This window comes from Haplochromis burtoni, unplaced genomic scaffold, assembly GCF_018398535.1.
Source record: "Haplochromis burtoni strain Fernald_Lab_line unplaced genomic scaffold, NCSU_Asbu1 Contig_119, whole genome shotgun sequence".
Lineage (NCBI taxonomy): Eukaryota > Metazoa > Chordata > Actinopteri > Cichliformes > Cichlidae > Haplochromis > Haplochromis burtoni.
Window position 1 is genome coordinate 366,869 of NW_024582480.1, and position 20,978 is coordinate 387,846.

Consider the following 20,978-nt stretch of genomic DNA (forward strand, 5'->3'; position numbering starts at 1 on the left):
CCAAGTGTCAAGATTTGGAGTGAGAAGTATCACCAAGAAACTCAAAGAGAGCCACACCGTACAGAGCGAGCCTGGCAAAGGTAGGGAGCAGAAGATTTCAAAGACTCTTTGAGAGAAGTGTCAAATAATCCCAGAACACCTGCCAAGACATGAGTGAATGCTGGGAATTGTAGTCGCAAAGAAGACAATCGCACACAAACTCTGCACAGGAATGGACTGCGAGAAAAAGTCCACTTCTGCAGAAGAGAAACCATCAACCCAGACTCAACTATGCTGATGACCTGGAGGAAGATACTGCATACTGGAAAAACATGCTTTGGTCAGATGAGACAAAAATAAAGCCATTTGATCTTAGAGGCACTGCTTGTGTTTGGAGGAAGAAGGGAGAGGCGACCAACCCCAAGAACACCGTCCTCACAGTCAAACACGGTGGTGGGAGTATTATGTTCACAGTAGAAGGAATCATAAAGGAAGGATATGTGAAGATTTTGAAAGAAAACAGCAACACACGTCACTGAGGAGTGTCCCAGTCCTGGTGAAGTCTACAGTGAGTGTCACTGACTGTGGGGTGAACTGACGACCAGGGTCTGTGCAGGAAGTTTGGAGGAGCTCGAGAGATTCACAAAAGAAGAATAGGCTGGGACTGCTCAGGAGGACATATACAATTGAGTATCAGCATCATGGGGGCTAATAATTTTAATCCAAAGCAAGCCTTGGTTTTTGGAAAAGCTGTGCTAAAATGTTTCATAGGGGGACTTAGAATTGCATCCTCATCTAAAGATATTGACATTGCTTAATTCAGGCTTGGCCAACTCCAGGCCTCGAGGGCCGGTGTCCCTGCAGGTTTTAGATCTCACCCTGGGTCTACACACCTGAATCACATGATTAGTTCATTACCAGGCCTCTGGAGAACTTCAAGACATGTTGAGGAGGTAATTTAGCCATTTAAAGCTGTGATGGATCAAGGACACATCTAAAACCTGCAGGACACCGGCCCTCGAGGCCTGGGTTTGGACACCCCTGGCTTAAATGAAAAGAATGGCATCTACTCTATCTGTGACCATATCTTTGCTCTAAGCCTACCAGCATTACATTTACTGTTCTACTGGACATTAATTTGTTTATTTAGTTACAGGTAAGTTTCTTTCCCTTTAAAATCATTTCTGCAAACGTGTCAGTGCCAAAAGCTTTAGTCTTAATCATACCTGCTTTTACAACCCAGCTGCTTTTGGCCCACACCTTCCCCACCTTCCCTGCTTTTAATGGGCTAGTGCGTCACTGTGAAGCTGCAGTGAGATTTCTCCACTGCAGCTTTTATAGGCTGACACCTCCGAAGCTGTCCAAAATAAAATCCTCACCTCCGTGACATTGGCAGCGGCCGCAGTGCTGGCTGAGCCTCTATCTGCACTAAATAACTCTGGTGTTTGAAGTCGAAAAGAGAACTGGTGATGTTAATGACGACTTACACGTTTTCTTGAAAAATGAAAAATGTGCGAAAGGACAAAAATCCTATAAAAATGGCTCCCAAATGTTGCCACTGTGTTTTCTGCCTTTACAGCTGTAAATGAGCCAGGAGGGTTTCAACAAGCATGAATCTCACAGGAGAAACAATATGCACTACTGTTTTTTCATTGTTTTTTAATTGATTCGCCATCATATTTCCTAAAAAAAAAGGGGGAAAAATAAGAAATCATTGCGAGTCAAAAGTCAAGGTCCCCCAGGGTGTGTGAGAGTAAACTGGCTTCAGAGCGACTACTGTATAAAAGGAGGAGGAGGAGGTTTGGCGGGAGGATTGACTGTGTAATCCAGACCTGCTGAAATAACAGAGAAGCCTGATTCTCCCCTCGGCCTGTTCCCAGTCTAGTGTAATCACACGGCGAGCCAGTGTTGACAGGGGCCTGTGTTTGGCTTGGATGGCTGTGCTGGGGACACGGCGTCTGGCTGTAGCCGGCGGGGCTTGGGGGTTGAGAAGACGTTTTGGGGTGGGGGGTGGTATGTTACAGCTACTGCAAGGCAGGCCGCCTTGCCTCCTCACCTTTCTTCTCTTGATCGTGGCCAACACGGAAGCAATCAGAGGTTGTGAAAACTGTCTCTGCTGCCCAGATTCCTTTTGAACTGCTGTGGGGAAAGTGCCCCGAGGGAACACCTTGTGATAAATCCACTGACCCTCTTTATCTCCTCCTGCTCTGGGGCAGGTTGGATTTTCACTGATAAAACAGCACTAAGATGTCGGGACTCTGTTGTGTTCCTATCTCTCTCTGCTGTCGTTGGATAGAGATTAAAAGAACAAATGCAGGAATGCGCCGCGGCTAATACGCGAGAACCTCGGGGGTTATCAGGTGAACCGCAGATATTTGGAAAGGGAATGTTATGATTCCATGTTCGCACACGGTTGATGCTAACATGCTCAGTCACGATATTTCAACACCCGGATTCCGCCGGTGCACTCGCTTACACGCGACTGGGCAGTTGGTATGTGACGGTTAGTTTGTGCAAACTCACACATCGCTCTGGTGCGTGTAGACCCGGTCGAAGAGAGCCTCTGGAGCCATCCATTTCACGGGGAGACGACCCTGAAACAAAGGAGACAGAAACGCTTGGGTCAGCAGAAGCACTCTGTACGGAGCTGACAACCAAACACTCACACAAACTTCAGCCTAGTCGCGCTGCCACCACCACAGCTTGAACTTCAGCTAGCTTCAGAAATCTGATGACCATTTCGGTGCTTCATTCGCAGCAACGCCTTTGCTTGAAAACACATTCATATCAACACTGTGGAATCCGCATATACACTTTTAATTTTGCTCAATCTGCTCAATTCTACTTTTGAGATGCGACCCGACCGTGACACTGAAAGAAAAGACTTTCAGCCATATGTAAGAAGCTGCTGCTGTATTCAATACCATCCCATCGTATCGCTTCAAACACATAATATTTTCCTAAAGGAGAGCACTGAAGGAATGAGCCTCACATTTGTGGTCTTTTTGTAGTAGTCTATATTGTGCACGTCTCTGGCGAGACCGAAGTCGGCGATCTTCATAACGTTGTCCTCCGTCACAAGGACGTTTCTGGCTGCCAGGTCTCTGTGGATGCACTGAGGGAAGAAGAACAAATGCATCAAACACACGGCGCATTGCGCTCACGCATACACGCAAATATACTGAAACACTGATGCAAGTTGACAAGTTTTACTTTGCACTATGAAACGCACAAACTGAACTTTAAAAGCCTCAAATTTAGTTTAAACTTAGAGTTTTAATTCACTAATCTAATTATCTTTCAATTTCGCAATTAACACATTGCTGTAATGGACTTGATTTCTTCCTGTTAAAAGGGAGTTTTTCCTTCTCACTGTTGCCAAGTGCTTGCTCATAGGGGGTTGTCTGATTGAGAAGTTAAGTGCAGGCCAAAGCATCCTTTTATATGATAACTGAGTTAAAGTGAAGCAACGTGGCTAACCTTCTGTGAAGCAAGATACTCCATGCCTCGGGCAACCTGGTAGGCACAGGACACCAGGTCTTTGAACGTGAGCTGCTCATCGGGGATTTTGCACGTGTCGAAGGAGTAGTCCATGCCCGGTGGCCGCCGTGCACGCAGGTACTCCCTCAGGTTGCCTTTGGAGGCGTATTCCACCAGGACATACAGAGGACCTGCACGGGAAACAGAGAACAAATATGACTTTCATGGCAATGGTTAAGTCCTGCATAAATTCTGTTGTTACTGCACTCTGCGCTCACCATCCTGTGTGCAGGCTCCGAGTAGGTTGATGATGTTTTTGTGTTTCCCAATCATCTTCATCATCTCCATTTCTGACACCAGGTCTGATAAATCTTTATCTGTGGCGTCATCTGAGATAAGAAAATCAATGGAGCATTTGTACTGACGAAAATACGAACCGAAGCAATCAAACCAACGCAAATCCAGTACACAAGACAAACAGAACAACAGCGAGCATGGTAGCACTGTCACTGCCAAGGTCATGTATTCATTCCTGCAGGGTAGCCACAGTGATTACTTACCTTTCAACATTTTCACAGCAACAGTGAGCGACTTGTTGGGCTTCTCTTTGTCGATGCCAACAGCCTCAGCCATAACCACCTGACCGAAGCAGCCCTCTCCCAGAGGTTTACCCAGAGTTAGCCTGAAACAAGTGGCCAGATTTCAGACTTGGAGTTCAGTGTGTATACTCAAAAGACTTTAAGTAATTTGATTACATGTAAATTTCACATGTAATCTTGTCACATAAGCACAATGTAAAGTGTGAAATATAATTTACTTGACTGAATAATTTTTTTTGAGCGCGTGCAGTGTGCTTTTTTCCTCACCGTGTCCGAGGGAACTCCCATTTGGGGTCGGACGGCAGCTCCAGCTCCGAGACGTTGGCGAGCATCGGGCCGTCGCTGGACGACAGACGGGCGATCCTGACCAGCGGCGTGTTTGAGTTCATGGAAGAGTTGGAATCCAAGGACACCTGCTTGGGTACAAAAGAATAAACTGTTATAGTCTCTGAAAAAGAGTTTGGTGACAGGCATTCAAATAAAGACAGAGGGAAAAGAGAAATCTAACCGTGATCTTTGACCAAATATTTTTTAACTAAATAATGAATAAGTAATTCCTTTTTCAGATCAGTTTGACTCTTTATTATTTATTCAAACAGTCCTAATATTTTTGATGTTTTTGAAAATGAACCAGCCCCTGAAACATAAAATATATTCAAAAGAAATCATTTCTCGTGACACACTGAAAATCTTGACACTCTTTTGGGGGGTGAAAAAAAACAAAAACTGACAAAAATACATCCAGTGCAAAATCCAGTCAAATTCAAAACAGCTTTGAAGTTTAAAGAACAACATTCAGTGACTTGAGATAAAACCCTTTTTGGGAAACATCACACATCTCGGGACCAGACCAATGTCAGTGACTTTTACAAACAGCAGGCCTGTGGCTGCCCACGGGAGGAAGCAGGAGGTAACAAAGATGAATGAAGGAGGATGCAGAGGTGGGCGAGTGAGTGGCGAGGTGGGGTGGACATCTCTATCCATCAACAAGCTCCATTTCTGGATCTGCGGTCATTCCGCTGAGCCCTTGGGCTCGGCATCCTCCCGCCATTTATCTGACTGCTGGGGAAAAAACCGATGGCTCGGGTCTGCTTTTTGATAGATCTGTTTATGTCAGGGTCTGCCGGCTCAGACCCTTCAGGTGGGGTCCTGAAACAAACATGTCCACTTACCAGACTTCTTGACTGGAGGAAAATGAGAAAAAGGGCCCTGACCACAATTTCAGAGGCATGAAAAGTAATATCTGATAGAACATGCCAGGAGCTTTACAGGAGATTTACTCAGAGTTATGAAAAAGAAAGGAGAGAACAGGGAGATTAGCTTTACAAAAACGAAGCAAAGATTATAGAAAAATGCAATAAGAACTTTCCCTGCACTACCTTACAAGACCATTTATATGAGCGCCGCACAAGTAGAAATGATTTAGAGGCTACAATTAAAAAATGTTTCAATAGATGAGGTTTCTACTTGATATAACCTAACAATACTTCTTTATGTACTACCTTTACAGCTGAAACCTTATCGTGGTTTTAAAAGTCTGTTTGTTTTCCAAGAACTGCATTATGGCTTTCAAATAATATTTTCTTTTCTAAAAATGCATCGTTTCCATTTTGAGACGCACAACCCTTTAATTATGGAGTCGGAAAGCTGGATTTTGCACAAAACACACAGACACACATAGTGGCTATGTCCTGCACACAGTGGGAGCCAGCAGGGTGGGGCCGAAGAGATAATCGCAAACTCGTCTACATGTTAGACTTTCAGACAATCTTGGCATTCAGAGAGAAATGGTAAGATGCACATCCCTACCTGGATTATAATTACTGTAAGAGACCAAAAGTAATGAGCTAAAGGCTCACAGGGATTAGTGTGACTGCTCTAAATAATCTGTTTCTGACTGTCTTGTTTTGTTCTTGGCTCTCTGTGATGTCATTCAAAGTGGCTATCCTTAATATGTTCAACCCAGACTCACAGCTCTGGCTCTGAGCACAGAAGCCTATTTGTCCCACCTCTTGTTCGACCTTCTCTTTAGAGAAAAGGTTGAAGGTAAAAAAGCTTTTTTCAGATGGAAGATAAACTACAGTACGTAGGATAAATCAGGATTTCTTGAACTGTGATTCATGCAAAGCTAGAGTCCAAAAATAATAACTTGGACTTATAAAAGAGCGTAATAGTTCCCTTTTAACCCCGTACTGCCAAGTGTATCATATCTGATATCTTATTTTTTGAAGCCTCATCAGTGTTTTCATTTCTCCTAATATGATTTTGCTTGTTTAAGGGAAACAAACCGTGAACAATAAATTGCACAAAATGCTATTTGTAGCAGAAATTATACAAAAAAAAAAAAAAAAAAAAAAAATTATCTTGATTTAACCTAAAAACTGAAAGCCCCCTTCATATATCTGTTAAAAGTTAGCATTAGAGCTGCTCACAGTAAAGCACAGTAAAAATTGGTTTATATTAGCTATTTGGCAACATATAAGAATCAGCATTTATAACGGCATATAAATAACAATTAAAAAAGTAAAGAAGAGACAAAAAAACCACACTTTAACCATTATATCAGTGCTGACGTTGTATAGTTAGTCCACAAGAGGGCGCTCTGCAACTGATGACAACAGAGCGTAAAATGGTGACGACGACTCGCGATCCGATCCGCAACTGATCTTAGCAAATGATCCATGAATAAATAACTGCATAACAAATGTTAAGGAAATGTTTTTTCGTGCGTCTTAATTCTACCCCCAAAAAGATGACATCTGACAGCGTCCCCCGTACAGATAATGAGTTTTAGCATCTCAGTAAAAATCAATAAGGATGTGGTTTGATGACCATTAGAAGCAGTTTCTGTTTTTTTTCAAGGGTAGCTGCATAAGCAGAGACCAGCTATGCTAACGTCTGATGTGCACCCAATAATTTTGTTCTATAAGCAGTCCTGAAATATGACAGAAACCACTAAGGTCAGAAAAGAGCTTGAAGGGTTAAAATATCAACATCAGTCTTAAAAAAAATTCTGTATCTGTCGGTCTGTCTCTGAGTGTTTACTAACGAGTCAAGCTAGCGTACCCAGGTTTTACTCTTTATGCTAAGCTAACCCGCTACTAGCTCTAGCTTTGTGTTTACATAAAGAGATGATCAATCCTTTGTCTCAACTCTTGTTGGAAGAGTGCTCAACAATTTTTTTTACAAAATAAATTATTCCTTCAGCCCTCGAGACTTGCTTTAATTTCAATAACAGCCTGTTCGATAGTAAACTGAGCATGATTAGCCCGATCTTAGTAGATACTGTATCTAAGCTTAGTCCTGAAGTCACGAAGAGTTCTTCGGACTAAAAGCTGCGGCAATGCAGCTGCTCCACTCTGTGTTTCTTCGCAAACAGTTGATGAGAGAGAGTGTGTGATACACTCAGAGTGAAATCTAAAACCAACACTGACAGTCACAGGAGCGCATAAATATCCCTGAACCAAATCTGCTCCAAGATAAATGTGAACACATGTCACCAGTGTGCTGCCGTCCATCGTCAACACAGCGCCAATTAAACAACAGGACAGACAGACGCGTAGAAACCTTCTTTAACCAATTTATACTTTGTTCTATTATTTAAAGATACCCCAAACTCTTCCTTTCTTAGTTTGACCTGGGTTATATACTAAAAGCTGCATTAAACAGACAAGCAGAGAGAAGAAAGGTTTTGGGAAAGTCTTGTGCAAATCTTGTATCTACTTTCTGTTACCTGTCTCTTGAGGGGGAACTTTGACAGTTTTTGCACGGGAGGCGTGGGCAGAGTCTTCTGCGTGGTCATCCTCATACGGCAGAGGATTGCGATGACCACGGCGAGGATGAAGAGCACGCAGCCTGTCACGTAGATAAGGATGTCGGCGTAGTAGTCTTCCTTTTGTGGACTCACTGCTTTAGGAGGGAAAATGTGAAAAGTCAGTTGAAATTCACCAAATTCACACAGCATTTTGTTTTAATTCCCACTCAAAAATAGCTTGCTTTGTTCAGTAGCACACTTCAACCAAATGGATTTTTAGTGAGCATTTTCTGTGAAGAAATATCCATAAATCAAAAGAGAAACAGATCAGAAACTTGTCGTTCCTCACTGAAAGCTCGCATTCACACCGTGGGTTGGGGCAGCAACCCATGGTGTGATCATCGTGTAGTTTTATCCTGCTGCAGGTAATTGCACCTGTGATACGCTTTTCCTCAGGGAGGCAATTATTGTCTTGAAAAGCAAAAGCTGAAGTGTCGTTAAATTGCCTCATAGCCCAGAGACATCTGAGCAGACGATCTGCTCTGATTAAAAAGCGCCTTTCAGTGAAGGATGGATTGCATGTTCGGTTGGTTAAATTAAAGGGATGGTGACAGAGCGTCGACGCACTTAAAATGTGTGCTTACAAGTAGCAATCTATGATAATTAGGTTTGAAAATTGATGTTAAATATTGTGCTGCAGAGCAAAACAAGTTTCGTGGCGTTTCTAACATTTCAGGTAACACAGGTGGGAGAAAATGGACCCACAGAGTGAAGAGTATACCTGGAAGCACCGTCAGCCAAGCAGAGTGGTAAGAAAAGCCGATAGAGTTCCCTGCGAGACAAGTGTACTCGCCCGCATCCTCAAAAGACACATTGGTCAAGAAGAGAACCTCTAGCTCCTTATCTGTAGTGTTAATGCCAGCCGTCTGTGGAGGATGAGAGGGAGGAGAGGGAAGAGAAAGAGACAGAGAGAGAAGATATATCGTAAGGCGAAAGCTTCTTAGAAGAAACACCAAATGCACCCTGGAGGAAAGGACAGTCCTGTTTACTGTTGTCAGCACCATCACCCACACCTGAAAACACCCAAGCAGCACCTACACCACGCTGTGAGACAAGCTCGTTGGTTCAGCCTAACGCCACAGGCACTCTTTGATGTAATGAACTCCTATCAAGAATTTTCTAGACTGCAGCAGTGATTTACTTTCATATGTGGAATCGTAAGACACAGGCATCCATTTCCACATTTAGAACAGGCAGAAGTGTCATAACAGAGTTTCCTAACACAAAATATTTCTTACAGACTTCTGTAAGCTTCTTTGATAAGGAGAGTTTTCTGTTGCCTCCAAATGCACCCGTGAGTTTAAACTGAACCACGTACAGTTGACCTGATGACAAAGCTTGCCTTTGGTTCTGGACTTGCTTATGAAGGTCTTTGTGTGTTTGTGAGAGGAAAGTGATTTGCGCCTTTGGATCAGTGTTTTTCTAGGAATGCCTCAAGGATCAGTCCTAGATCCTTTATGTTTTTAAAAGAAAACAAATTCAAATGAGCACCGGGTTTTGTAAACATGTTTTAAAAAGATATTTTTAGTTTAAGATTACTGCTGCAAGATGTCATTACCAAAATGGGATTTCACCTGAATTTTTTACAAGTAAAATTTAGAGCGCCAGATTTATTAAATGGTGCAAAAATAGCATGAGCGCAATCCCCAAATAGAGCTCAGAGGCCTGGTTAGTTTTATGGGTGATTTACAAAAGCGCCATAAAGCACAAAAAAACCTTTTTTTTCCCCCAGCTTTTTAAATTGTGCAGATATTTAACGTTAGTAAATCAGTTTGCACGCTTGATTTAAACAGTCTTAGTCTTAAATAGTTTGTGCCTTGAGAAAGGAACTCACAGAAATACAACAGGGTCTGAGTTCCCACCTCTTACACGCCATCTTGTCACTGTGCACTTTTTGTAAATATCAAGAGTATCATCAACATCAACTTTTTTTTTTAAGCACCAAAGCCCAGCCTAAAAAGTGCATCACTGCAGTTGCGATTTTTCTTTCTTCAAATATCATTTGGTGTGATGACCGCTAGGTTAGTTTGATTCAAAGGCAGTGCTGGATGTGGCTTAGTAAAGGCTGAGGTGGAGGACTTATTCCCCGTGCCTCAGTAATGAACACTGACATCCAGGCGCCTGCTGCATGCTCTCATATAAAAGCACATTAATATAGCAGGAGGATGCTCTCCCAGAGAAATCAATACTGGCTTGTTTGTGTACGGGTACGCTTTGGTCAGTAAAGGTTTTATGTGGGCTTTAATCTGTGTGTGTGTGTGTGTGTGTGTGAGTGTGTGTGAGTGTGTGTGTGTGTGTGTGTGTGTGTGTGTGAGAGAGACTTTTGAAGTTTTTGCATTAATTAATGGCGCAATATTGTCTTTCTCTTATCGACCGGTAAGGAAGACAAAGTGGCACTGGGAGCTAAAATAGATGATGGCCATTAGCTAACAAAATGCGAGCATTAGAACTCAAACCTCACTGATGAATGTGTATAGGTGTCAGCAAGCCAGCGAGCCAGTCAAAACCCACAACCAAGAGGAACATTGCAGAGAGGAAGAGGCACAGCAGATCAAATGTGGTGACGACGGTTCTCGCCCAGAGTTCAGAATTTACCTGGTTTGTATATGTTAAGCCAGAAAGCGTTTTCTGACTTTCCTACAAAGTTTGAAGCACGACACCAGTACTTCCCGGCGTCTTTCTCTGTCACGTTGGACAGTTTCAACTTACTGTGGGTCTCAATGTGTTTACTGACAACACTCTGTAAAGGGAAAATTGAAAGGCAGAGTGAGGCCTTCAGAGCTCCTGCAAAAACACATAGTAACAACATGCAAACCTACATACTACACACACATCTAAAAGAAGCACTGCACATTGGTTTTTACATTAACAACATTTTTTTGTGTTATTAGCTTAGTTTCATTGTTTATTGTGAACAAAGGAGACCTCTTACGCTCATTCTTATCTCCACATAGCTCTACGTGCTTCACAGCTCAAAAATGATCCAGCTTCTCTCCCTTTAAGGCAAACTTTCTTCTGATTGGCCGATCCGTGTGTTTTCATACATCACAGAGAGCCGTCAGTAGAAAAAACTGCCTCAAACTGAATCCTCATCATTTAGTCCACTATTGTAACAGTATATATGTGATAGAAAATAATGAAAAGCACGATGAATAAATCCTCTTTATAAGCTGCTGTTGTAAAAAAAACAGAGACAGCCAGTTCTATGACTTTCCAGTTGTTTACAGATTTATGCTAAGCTATGCTAACATGACGTGAGAGTGATACAGTGAGGCATAGTGTCATTCTGTCAGTTTTGTTGATTAAAAGCAACATGTCAAACCTGTAAGATCATAAACACACAACAACAGGAACACACACAAACCATACATTGCAGACTCGCACCAATCCGCGCTGTCTGTTGCTAGTTTAAAGGCATTACAGTATGTCAGTCCTATAAGGGTGTAAACCTGCGAGTGTAAACACTCACGATCTGACTGGGTGCTTCGCTCGCAGGGAAACTGCTGCTAAATTATTAAACGGGCCCGGCGCATAAAGGAGAAAACATATCATGTTTTATAGTTGCTTAATGAACATCCACGGCTTGGCTCCAGACATCTCCTTCTCCCTCCCCCGTGCGGGGCGAGTCACTCATCGTTAACTCTTTTTCCAGGCATCAAAAGAACGATTCAGGCATTTCTCAAAAAAAAGAAAAGAAAAATTCTTTTTTTGACCCCCTCGTCTCACCCTAAGCTGTATTTAACTTCTACAGTATATGCCACACACGAGAGAGCATATCATGTCTGAGTGAACTGTGGTGGGCCTAGAGAGAGAGACTGAGAGTGACAGAGAGAGAGGGAGGCACACACAAATCTCAGTAAATACTGTTTCAATTATGCGGTAGTCGAAAATAGAGCGTGGAGCCGCAGTCTGGGCTGACAGGCTTGCTTTCCCCCCTCTTTCTCTCTCTTTTTGTTGGCCTCTCTCTTTCTCCTCCTCTTACTCTCACTCTCTCAGTCCTTTTGCTTTCTATTTTACTCCACCTTCTCAGACGTACATTTCTAAAGATTTGCTGGACACTTTATATGCTGATCTTGTGTTTGAAGTCGTGAAGTTACGAAGACAACATACTGCACCCACAACCATATCTCTTATCCACAAACGACCCACGTGTTTCAGCTCAAGCATAAATTAAATGACACTACATTGATGTAAAAGGCTTCGGCACAGTCAGTGTTTTAATAAGTCATAAAATAACTGTGAATCCAGCAGATTTAAAGTGACATTTCAACATTAAATGAGTGAGCACCTAGGACACCTCGCTAAACTACCAGGCTCATATAGCCTCATATTGAACGTGCGGATAGGAGAGCGTCTCATGTAACAAGTGAAGGTATTCATTTATTTATTTAAATGACTTGACATTAAAAGTCAATGAAACTTTAATGTCAAGATGGAGTAACCCAGACCTTCAAGCTCACGACTCATAGTGTGAAGATATTCAAAAATTTTAATAATAATTCTAATAATGTGTTAGAAGATTAGAAACTCAGGCCTTGAGCATCTCTTCAACTCAGGAAGGTTATCATCTAAAGGCTTCAGCTCCAAAATAATCTATTTGCAACCTGAGAGCACTCTTGTACCTGGACAGTTACTTTCATATGTGAAAAGCTAACACTGTGACGTTTCTCCATGCGCTTTGTTCAGCTTCTATCTCTTGCTCTTCTTGTTTCACGTTTGCATCTTATTTCCTTCGTCCCCTCCTCCCGCCCGTCTCGCTGCTTTTCTAACACCCCAGCCACTCGTTCTCGCCCTCGCTCTCCATCTTTGCCCACCAATCTGTCACACATTCTCTCCCTCTCCCTGCTGACTTTGCCCTTCCTCGTGTTCCTCCACTAATTTTTTCCATGGCTTTTTTGGTTGCCTCTTCCCTTTTTCCTCTCTCCTCCTCCTCCTCAAACCACGCGACGCAGCACATCTGACGGCAGTGGCGGTTAGCAGAGCCTGCCTCTCTCCCTGCGTTGCCGCCACCACAGCAGTTAACTTAGTCCAAACCAGATGTTTGTTTTATTCACCCTCTCCTCTTTCTCTCTCCAGAGGCAGAAAAAAGAAAAAAAGGAGGAGGGGGGGGCGGTCAAAATGAGACAGCTAAGCCCTCTCGGGTTTTGCGATGTGGATGGGAGTCTTCCTTTCTAGACCCCAGATCTAAAAACACGCCTCGAAGTGGGTTTAAGGTTGTTGCCCTCTCTTCGATTGATTGTGGACAATCCTATCTACACTTTCCTAATACTTCATGAGGAAGTATGCGATTAAAATATCTTTTTAAAAACTAAAAGATGCTTCATCAGGGCAAGGACAAAAACTGAAGACGGGCAACGCTGAATAGCTCAGAAAAGTTGTGATTAATCTACAGGGACATCTGAAAATGCAAGTCACATATACGTGATTTTCCAGCTCGATTTATAATTAAATAGTTCTTTCCCAAGCAAGTAAACACATAGGGCCACCTTGACTGATCAGACTTATAACCTTTAGGGTGGATTTTTGATTCACTTTATTCATGTATTTTGTTTTTCTGACATTCTTTAGTTGAATTACGGTTTGACTCAATACGAAATGAAGCGCAATAAAAAAAAAGTCAAGTATCTCTTCTTCTCTATAATGCTGTAACCAAATATAGATTTTAGGAAATCTGACAAAGAAAACCTTTTCGTTGTTGTGATTGTCAGTCTGTCACTTACTGAATCAAACAATGCAAACATGACTGCCTTGGCAATCTCCTTTCCAGTGGTTAAATAAACAAATCTGGGATTTGCAATGAGACTGAAATACCAACAGCTGATATTTGGATAAACCATGACATTTATCTCAACAATAACAAATATTTCTCTGCAAATGCAGCTATTGCCTATTTCGTGCACTTCCTCCTAACATATTTTATTCAAATCGAATGTAACCAGTAAGCGGCACTCGACTGATTGGCTTGTGGAAATGCTGGTTAAGCATGATTAATTGCTGTTAGCCTATTAAAGAAACATGAATACATTTATAGTGGTGGAAGAGACACAATGCGCAATCACTGGGTACAATCCTGCACTAAGTTAGTATAGGTGCTCACCCCCCAACCATTCCCCTTGCCCCTCCCTCAGCCTGCTTCTGCTGGAGGTTTCTTCCTGTTAAAATGGAGTTTTTCCTTCCCACTGTCACCAAGTGTTTGCTAACGGGGGGATCATCTCATTGTTTAGGTTTTTTCTGTGTTATTGTAAGGCCTTTACCTTACGATATAAAGTGATCTGAGGTGACAACGGTTACGATTTGGACCTTAACAAGTAAAACTGATTTGAAATTGAATTGAATTAGAACCTCTGTGCTGACAGCCAGAGCTGTGTGTCTGAGACAATCTTAAAAATGATATCCTCTTACTGTTTCATCATGACATAAATGAGTAGAAAAAAAAGAAAAAAGGAACAAATAAGAAAAAGGAGAAAGAAAATAAAACACTATAATTATAAGTGAACTGGCTCCATCATCACCAGTATGGAACCACACTGCTCAGGCCAGCATTAGAATAAACTGAAGCAGTGCAGGTGCCGTGGTTAAGTGGAGAAAATTATTTACAGGGCTATTATTAGGTTTATGAGAATCCATTTTTATATGGTGTGGTATGTCGCAAAATGCAGGTGTGTGTTTTTTCCCCATAATGAAGGTATGGTGTTTGAGGAATGAGCTCTTCGGGTTCAGGCTGCAGCAAAAACAGCCTGTGGGCCCCACAGACCCACCTACTGTAAAAGCTCATTAAACAGAACTATTAGGAGAGATTAATTATGAGTAGAATTATCGCAGACTGAGATCGACTCCAGGCAGTGAGACTCAGGCTCATTACAGATGTAAAACAAAGAGCTCTGAGCTACAGACCCACCTTCAGCACGTTGACGTAGGGAACACCGTCGGGGCCAAGGCGACTGCCGTTCACCTCAATGTGTTTGAGCCACTGGATGTGCGGCTGGGCGTCGCTGTAAACCTTACAATGAAACTCCACATTGCTGCCCACCACCACCGTCTGATTGGCTGGCAGACCAGCCTGGAGGATGGGCCTGTGAGGTGAACGCTCTGAGGAAAAAGAAATTATAGAGTCATTACCACAACTCATTTGTGGCAATAATATGCTGCAGGAAATTTAGACTTAAGGTACAGCTAAAAATAAGCTCTTTTATAATTGCTGTGTGTTAAGTTATGTGTTGTTAAAACAGCAGAAGAGAAAAGACATTCACCGAGCACGTCGAGCTGGTAGGTGTGGCTGATGGAGCCGTATTTGTTTTGCACAACGCAGGTGTAGTTTCCCCGGTCTGACGGCACGGCGCTCTCCATCACCAGACTCCACTGCTGGTGTCTCAGCTTGGGGTTGGGTGGGGTGGAGGGACGACGGAGATGAGAGAGGAGAGAATATTTAGTATATGTCATAAAAAATGACAAGGGTGCAGAAGTCTTTGGGAGAATTTGCTTTCATATTTTCAAGAGAGCAACACACAAATACCCATTTAGTATATTCCTACGTTTAATAAGACGGTCACCATAGAGAAATTGCTCCAATAAATATCAGCTATTGCTATAGAAAAGCGTCCTCTCTACTGTCAGAGCTATTCCCTCCTTTGATATCCTTTGGTATAAAACATCACAGAGCGCACCGCTCGGCAAACAGGAGAGGCCTTTGTGCAGTGCATGTTTACTGAGGTGCAAACCCTTTTGAACAAACATTTCAAACGACGACACAACTTTAACCTCTTTTTATTAATTGCGTCCCGCTTGATGCAGAACAGATGTGATTAGCAGAACGCAATATTTTGATGTGGTGTAAACGTCTTAATGGGAATTTATTCCGCGTGCCCGCAGCGGCCAGAGAAGCTGCAGAGATTGGTGTCATCAGGTATCGCTTTGAAGAAATCACAAGGAACGGCCTTTTCAAGAAATAGAACGCAGCACACGCCATATGTTTGAGAAACCAGTTAAACTAACTGGAATCATGACTTGATGAAATACGACATTTTCAAATAGCAGAGAAGTATTTTCTTCTCTCCGCCTGCAGTGAGGGTGAGTTTTTTTTCTTCTTTTGCACCTCTGAAAGTGATTCCACTGTGCCACTCAGGAGCAAGCCATCCCCGGAGACCCGAGTGTTGAATTGTGTGTAGTAATTCAAACCAGGTGTGGCTGGATGGCAGCAGCAGACAGATACTAACTTGACAGATTCAGAAGTCTATCGGATGGGAGAGCGAACGTACGAGCGGTCCTGCACCGCGAGGCGCGAAGACAGAACCCGCCACGGATCGATAAGCAGAGTCTCCACGGGCCGAGAGGAATGACCTCCACGGTTCAAGTGGAAACGTGTGGCGCTTAGCGCTGTGAGACAGGAGCAGAGTGAACTCCTCCGCGAGAGGTCAGAATTACTAACGACGGGAGTGAGTGATGTCAACAAGGAGGCTTTTCAGGGTGGAACACTTAACATCACCCGCAAAGGAAAATGTGCAAAGAAGGTTAAATGTTTTTGCAAACATTTAACCCCACACATTTTGGTGGCCAGCCAGCCATTCACAGAAGGTATATATATATATATATATATATATATATATATATTTGTATGCTGAGGATCAAATTCTCCTCCCCTACTTCTTCTTCTTCTTCTCCTCTGTCTGTCTTACAGTATACACTTCTTGACTCCCACTCTTGGAGGCGTATACGGAAAATAATGTAACAGTGTAAATATTATGCCTGTGTGTGCTTTTTGCAGTTGCGTGGTAACATAGGCTCGCTCGACGCTGGCAAATGGTTCTTCAGAGGGGCTGGCTCCACCCCGTCTACCCCTCTCAGAGACAGGAGTCAAACCGAAGTCAATGGCTGCTCTCATGAGCAGCTGAGTGACGCCTTGTGCTGTGGTGGCTGGGATTGAGCTGAGCAGAGAGGGGAGTGAAGGGAAAAAAAAACCCCAGAAAACAGGCGACACATGCAGGGGGAACCGAAAAGGTGGTAAAATATGAGAACAAGTTCAAGCTCAGTAGTGGGCAAGACCACCAAGAGATACAGAAAGAGAGCGATCCAGAGCATGACTTCTTTGCTTTGTAACTCTTTGCAAACTTTCAGTTCAGATGGAGCTTTTGCGCAACTACATTTATACGACAGCTGCTGTTACATTGCAGATTCTGATTTCACACCTAGCCTGAGACATCTGTCTGATACACGCACTCGGTTTTAAAGTGTTAACTGCCACTAATATCGTGGCTACTGAAACCGAACTTCTTGTCTGCGGTAATAATTATGTTTGAGTGCCATTCTACTTTAATTCCTCCTGGCACTTTTCATTATTTTCTAAACACACATCACTGGCTTTTATTACCATGTTACACTGGCTAACCCCTGTTGAACTCGTAGCATTAGTCCCCAAATGTGATAATCCTATCCATTCCAATCATGCCAGATTCCAACCAGAATTAAATTATTAAGCAGCTTACATTAGAGTCATACAAGGCTTTAAAGGTTTTAAGGCTTTGGCTGTGGATGTACGGAGCGCACAGAGCATGCCATGGGAATGGACAGGCAGTTTTACACTGCAAAAAGTGCACTTTGAAAGAGACATTACCAGCTTTTCAGGAGTCTGAAGAGGACAGAGAAACAACTTGAAATTTGTATTCTGTGTTAATTTTTTCTCTGAAATATTTTGGGACAAAGTAAACTGCCTTTCGAGGCATTTCCTTTTGCTTCACCGGGATTGCCATCGAAAACACTTCAGTTCCCTCATCCAATGGGCAGATTCTCTCACGTCTTTTCATCAAATTCTGGACTCTGAGCGAGCTTGAGAGACTGGCAAAGATGCTGACATTTTTTGCAGTGTATTAGTTGTCTGAGAAAACACAGGAAGCTCTTTTCCCTTTATAGTCCAAACTCTCCGTCTTCACCTCACAAAATAGCTTCTGTCAGAACCAGCGGGGCCAGTTACCAGAATTTATGAGTGTGTCAGAGCGGACCAGTGGCCCGGATCTGCGCTACCGTCTAATTTGACCCATAGAGAAGGTAGAAACAGAGAGATGCAGCCCTAAGGGGGTTGCTATTAAAGCTGGTAAAGTTTAGCTTTGCAAGACAGCAGAAGGCTGTAAAAATGGAAGTATACCAGTAAAAAAAAAAATTGGATCATCTATCTTTTGATATCTGCGATGTGTTTGATTAAAATGACCGAGAGGGGAAAAAGACGTGCGGCTGGTCTAAAATTAAAAAAAGGAGTCCAAAAATAATCTTGCAATGTGTAGAAATTCCTGCGTGGCCTACTGAGACTCACAATCCAGGCTGTGTTAAAATCCGGAGTGGAAAAAACAAGGATTTAAAGTGCTTAAAGTCTTAAAAAGCAACAGTGTGGAGCCAGTTTAAGAGCCCCGTCTTGGAAAGCTGTCAAAACAGGGATTGAAAAATCAGTTAAGTGCTGAGCGACCTGGAAGGAATGAAACACAATAATTACATTGTCAGCTTTAGCTTCGCTTGTGCTGCCGAAGTTTAGCATGAGCACAATAAAATCCCATCCGCCATATGTGGCATCATACAACGGCGATGACTTTGTCTGTCAAAGGCTAGGGCTGGCTCAATGGGTTGACAACACGCCCATCTCTTGCCACGTCCATCTGATGGCTCAATAGACGGCTGAACTTTAACCTTTAGGGCTTGGCCTTCACAATAAGGAGCGCCGCAGTTGTCTGGGAAGGCGAACAATGCTCTGGCACATCGCACTGCTGGAATTTTATTTTCCATTTTATAAATGAGCCACACATCCTATTTAGTTTCCTTTAGTTTTCAGCTAATGCACCGCTTAGCTCTCTGGGTTGCATTTCAACAGAAATGCAAAGTGCTTGCAAGATTTTAAGCGAATATCTGAAACAGCCTCCAGCTTGCATGGGGAAAAAGGTGTCAGTGTACAAATATACAGGCCTGTAGGGTTAGACTATCAAATACTGACACTGGAGCTGCTAAAACACGGATCATTCTGCTGATCCTCTTCTGTAAATTAAACAATCCCTTTGTTGTAGTCAGCATTTTCCCCCAGAAATACATTACCTTCCAGAATGGAAAGCATGTGAAAGACATTAACGCTGAAAGCCAGACTGTCTGATAAAACCTTTGTCAGCAGCTGGTAAATGCAGCTTGACCTAAAAAAAAAATAAAATAAAATAAAAAATCTAGAAAGAGCTTTAAAAAGTTTAGTTATGCAAAATAAAGTATAAAATCCATTGATCGAATAAAAAAAAAAGTGTTGCGTGGCCAGAAAAAATGCTTCAAAATGGGTGGAATATTAATACAATCCTGCCTTCTGCCATTTGTTTTCTTGCCTGTTCTGAAATTCAATTCAGTAAATTTTTATAGCGCCCAATCACAACAACAGTTGCCTCAAGGCACTTCATGTGAGATAAAGACCCTACAATAACATCTTTGAATCTCTTTACCACAGAGATGACATTATCTCTGCCATCATTTTACTTCAGCCTCCTGTAAAAGATACCCTTAATCTCAAGAGAGCACTTTTATCCCTGATTACATTGTAACCACTGAAAATAGACGCAAGCTGTTTTGCTTTTGAGATACCTTCAGGATAAATGCTCAATGTCAACATCTTAATTGGATTTAAAATATGAGAGTTTTGATGGTGATCGACAAAAGAGTCAATGTGCCACATTTCAATAAATTCTTCAAAAGAAAAGTAAAACCGGAGACTAGTTTAGACGTGTAAGAGCGATTGTCAAACCCTCTGTTAAAGCGGAAGTCTTTAAGCAACAAAGGTGAACGTAGTGCATCCTCGAAAAGGCTGTTTTCAAGCACTCTGGCGTGAAGACAGGACGTATTTTCTGTAGGTGGCTAATGGACCCTAATGGTCCACTCAGTCAGTGCCTTTCTCTCACACGTCCGCAGATCTGAAGGCACTCAAGAGAAAATGACAAACTGGCTGGTGGGCAGCGCTTACATGGAGTGGACTCCACTGTGCCCGTCAGCATGGATCAGTTAGCAAGTCAGTCCCCAACCAGCACACTCCAAGCCCTGAGATATGTGCGACAGAGTCGTTTCATCCCCCCATCCGAAGCCAATTCGTTCAGCCAAAGTTAACCATGGCTGTCACATCAAAAATGATCTTGTCATTTCAGTATAGATGCTGGAGGAAGCGACTTCACCTTGACGACCTGTTGGAGGAATAGAGTCTTTAAGAGGCCATTGTCAGGCTGTCAGGACTCCGAGACCCCCCTAACCACCCCCAGCCCACTAAGATGAACCAATATATTTCTATTAACACAACTATTATTCAAACTTTAGCTGTTAGTTTGAAAGACTAATGACTATTACCTGTAAATATCATTTTGTGCTACAAGTTTAGACTTTTTTGAGAAAAGAAGTATCCTCAATAGATCATGTTTAACATGACCGGCATTAGTTACTGTGTCTATAATGACAAAAAAATAAGAGATGGAGGATTAAAGAATAAAGTATAAAAGTAGTTTGTGGACTAACAACTTCAAGCATATGGCAGGAACAAAAAAAAGACAAATTAAATTATATTAGATACTATCAATCAACTTAACCGAGGATAATGTGACTAGATTTTCAGTGTTAATATCTTTTAGTGCAAATTAAGCCATTATGGAAATTTCTTGGTCTGCATTTGAAGAAGGGCGTTATTTGTGGCGTGCATAGTAGCAGAATAACATGACGAGCAGCAGTTCTTGGCATTGAGATGGACTGAAGCTGTCACCCTTGACCTCACTGAAACGTAGCTGGGTCACAGACTTGTCTGTCACCTGGCACTGTGATTTTATAGAGGATGACCTCTCTGTTCACCTCCCTTAAGGCCAACAGTGGTCACATGGTGATTAGCTAAATGGATTTCGAAGCATCTCTGGGAAAGAAGGGAGGGACGAGGGGAGCGTGTGAAAACGTCTTGATAAAGACACGTAGAGGAATGTCTTAATAATCACAGGACGTGCTCTTACGTGTGCTAATGCTAACCATTTATAACAGTGAAATAACTGAGGCTAGTGTGCAGAAATGGCTAAGCCACTACTAGAACCTATTCAGTCCCTACGCTTGTACTGCAACTACAACGTCCCATT

General features: G+C 42.5%; 1 protein-coding gene across 11 annotated transcripts in view; it reads right to left on the reverse strand.

Annotated features, from left to right (window-relative positions):
* Positions 1-20,978, reverse strand: part of fgfr3 (fibroblast growth factor receptor 3) — a 69,291-nt gene that overhangs the window by 8,367 nt on the left and 39,946 nt on the right. For 3 of the 11 annotated variants that reach the window (XM_005929658.2, XM_005929657.2, XM_005929662.2), the window contains exons 6-15: positions 15,123-15,246; positions 14,771-14,961; positions 8,594-8,738; positions 7,786-7,967; positions 4,326-4,471; positions 4,020-4,141; positions 3,738-3,848; positions 3,460-3,650; positions 2,972-3,094; positions 2,503-2,573 (exon numbers count right to left, since the gene is read on the reverse strand). In XM_005929658.2, coding sequence (XP_005929720.1) covers positions 2,503-2,573; positions 2,972-3,094; positions 3,460-3,650; positions 3,738-3,848; positions 4,020-4,141; positions 4,326-4,471; positions 7,786-7,967; positions 8,594-8,738; positions 14,771-14,961; positions 15,123-15,246 — 1,406 coding nt within the window. Of the gene's footprint in view, positions 1-2,502; positions 2,574-2,971; positions 3,095-3,459; positions 3,651-3,737; positions 3,849-4,019; positions 4,142-4,325; positions 4,475-7,785; positions 7,968-8,593; positions 8,739-10,467; positions 10,613-14,770; positions 14,962-15,122; positions 15,247-20,978 lie in introns of all 11 variants that reach the window. The other 8 variants (XM_005929660.2, XM_005929663.2, XM_042223730.1 and 5 more) reach the window with 7 other exon arrangements.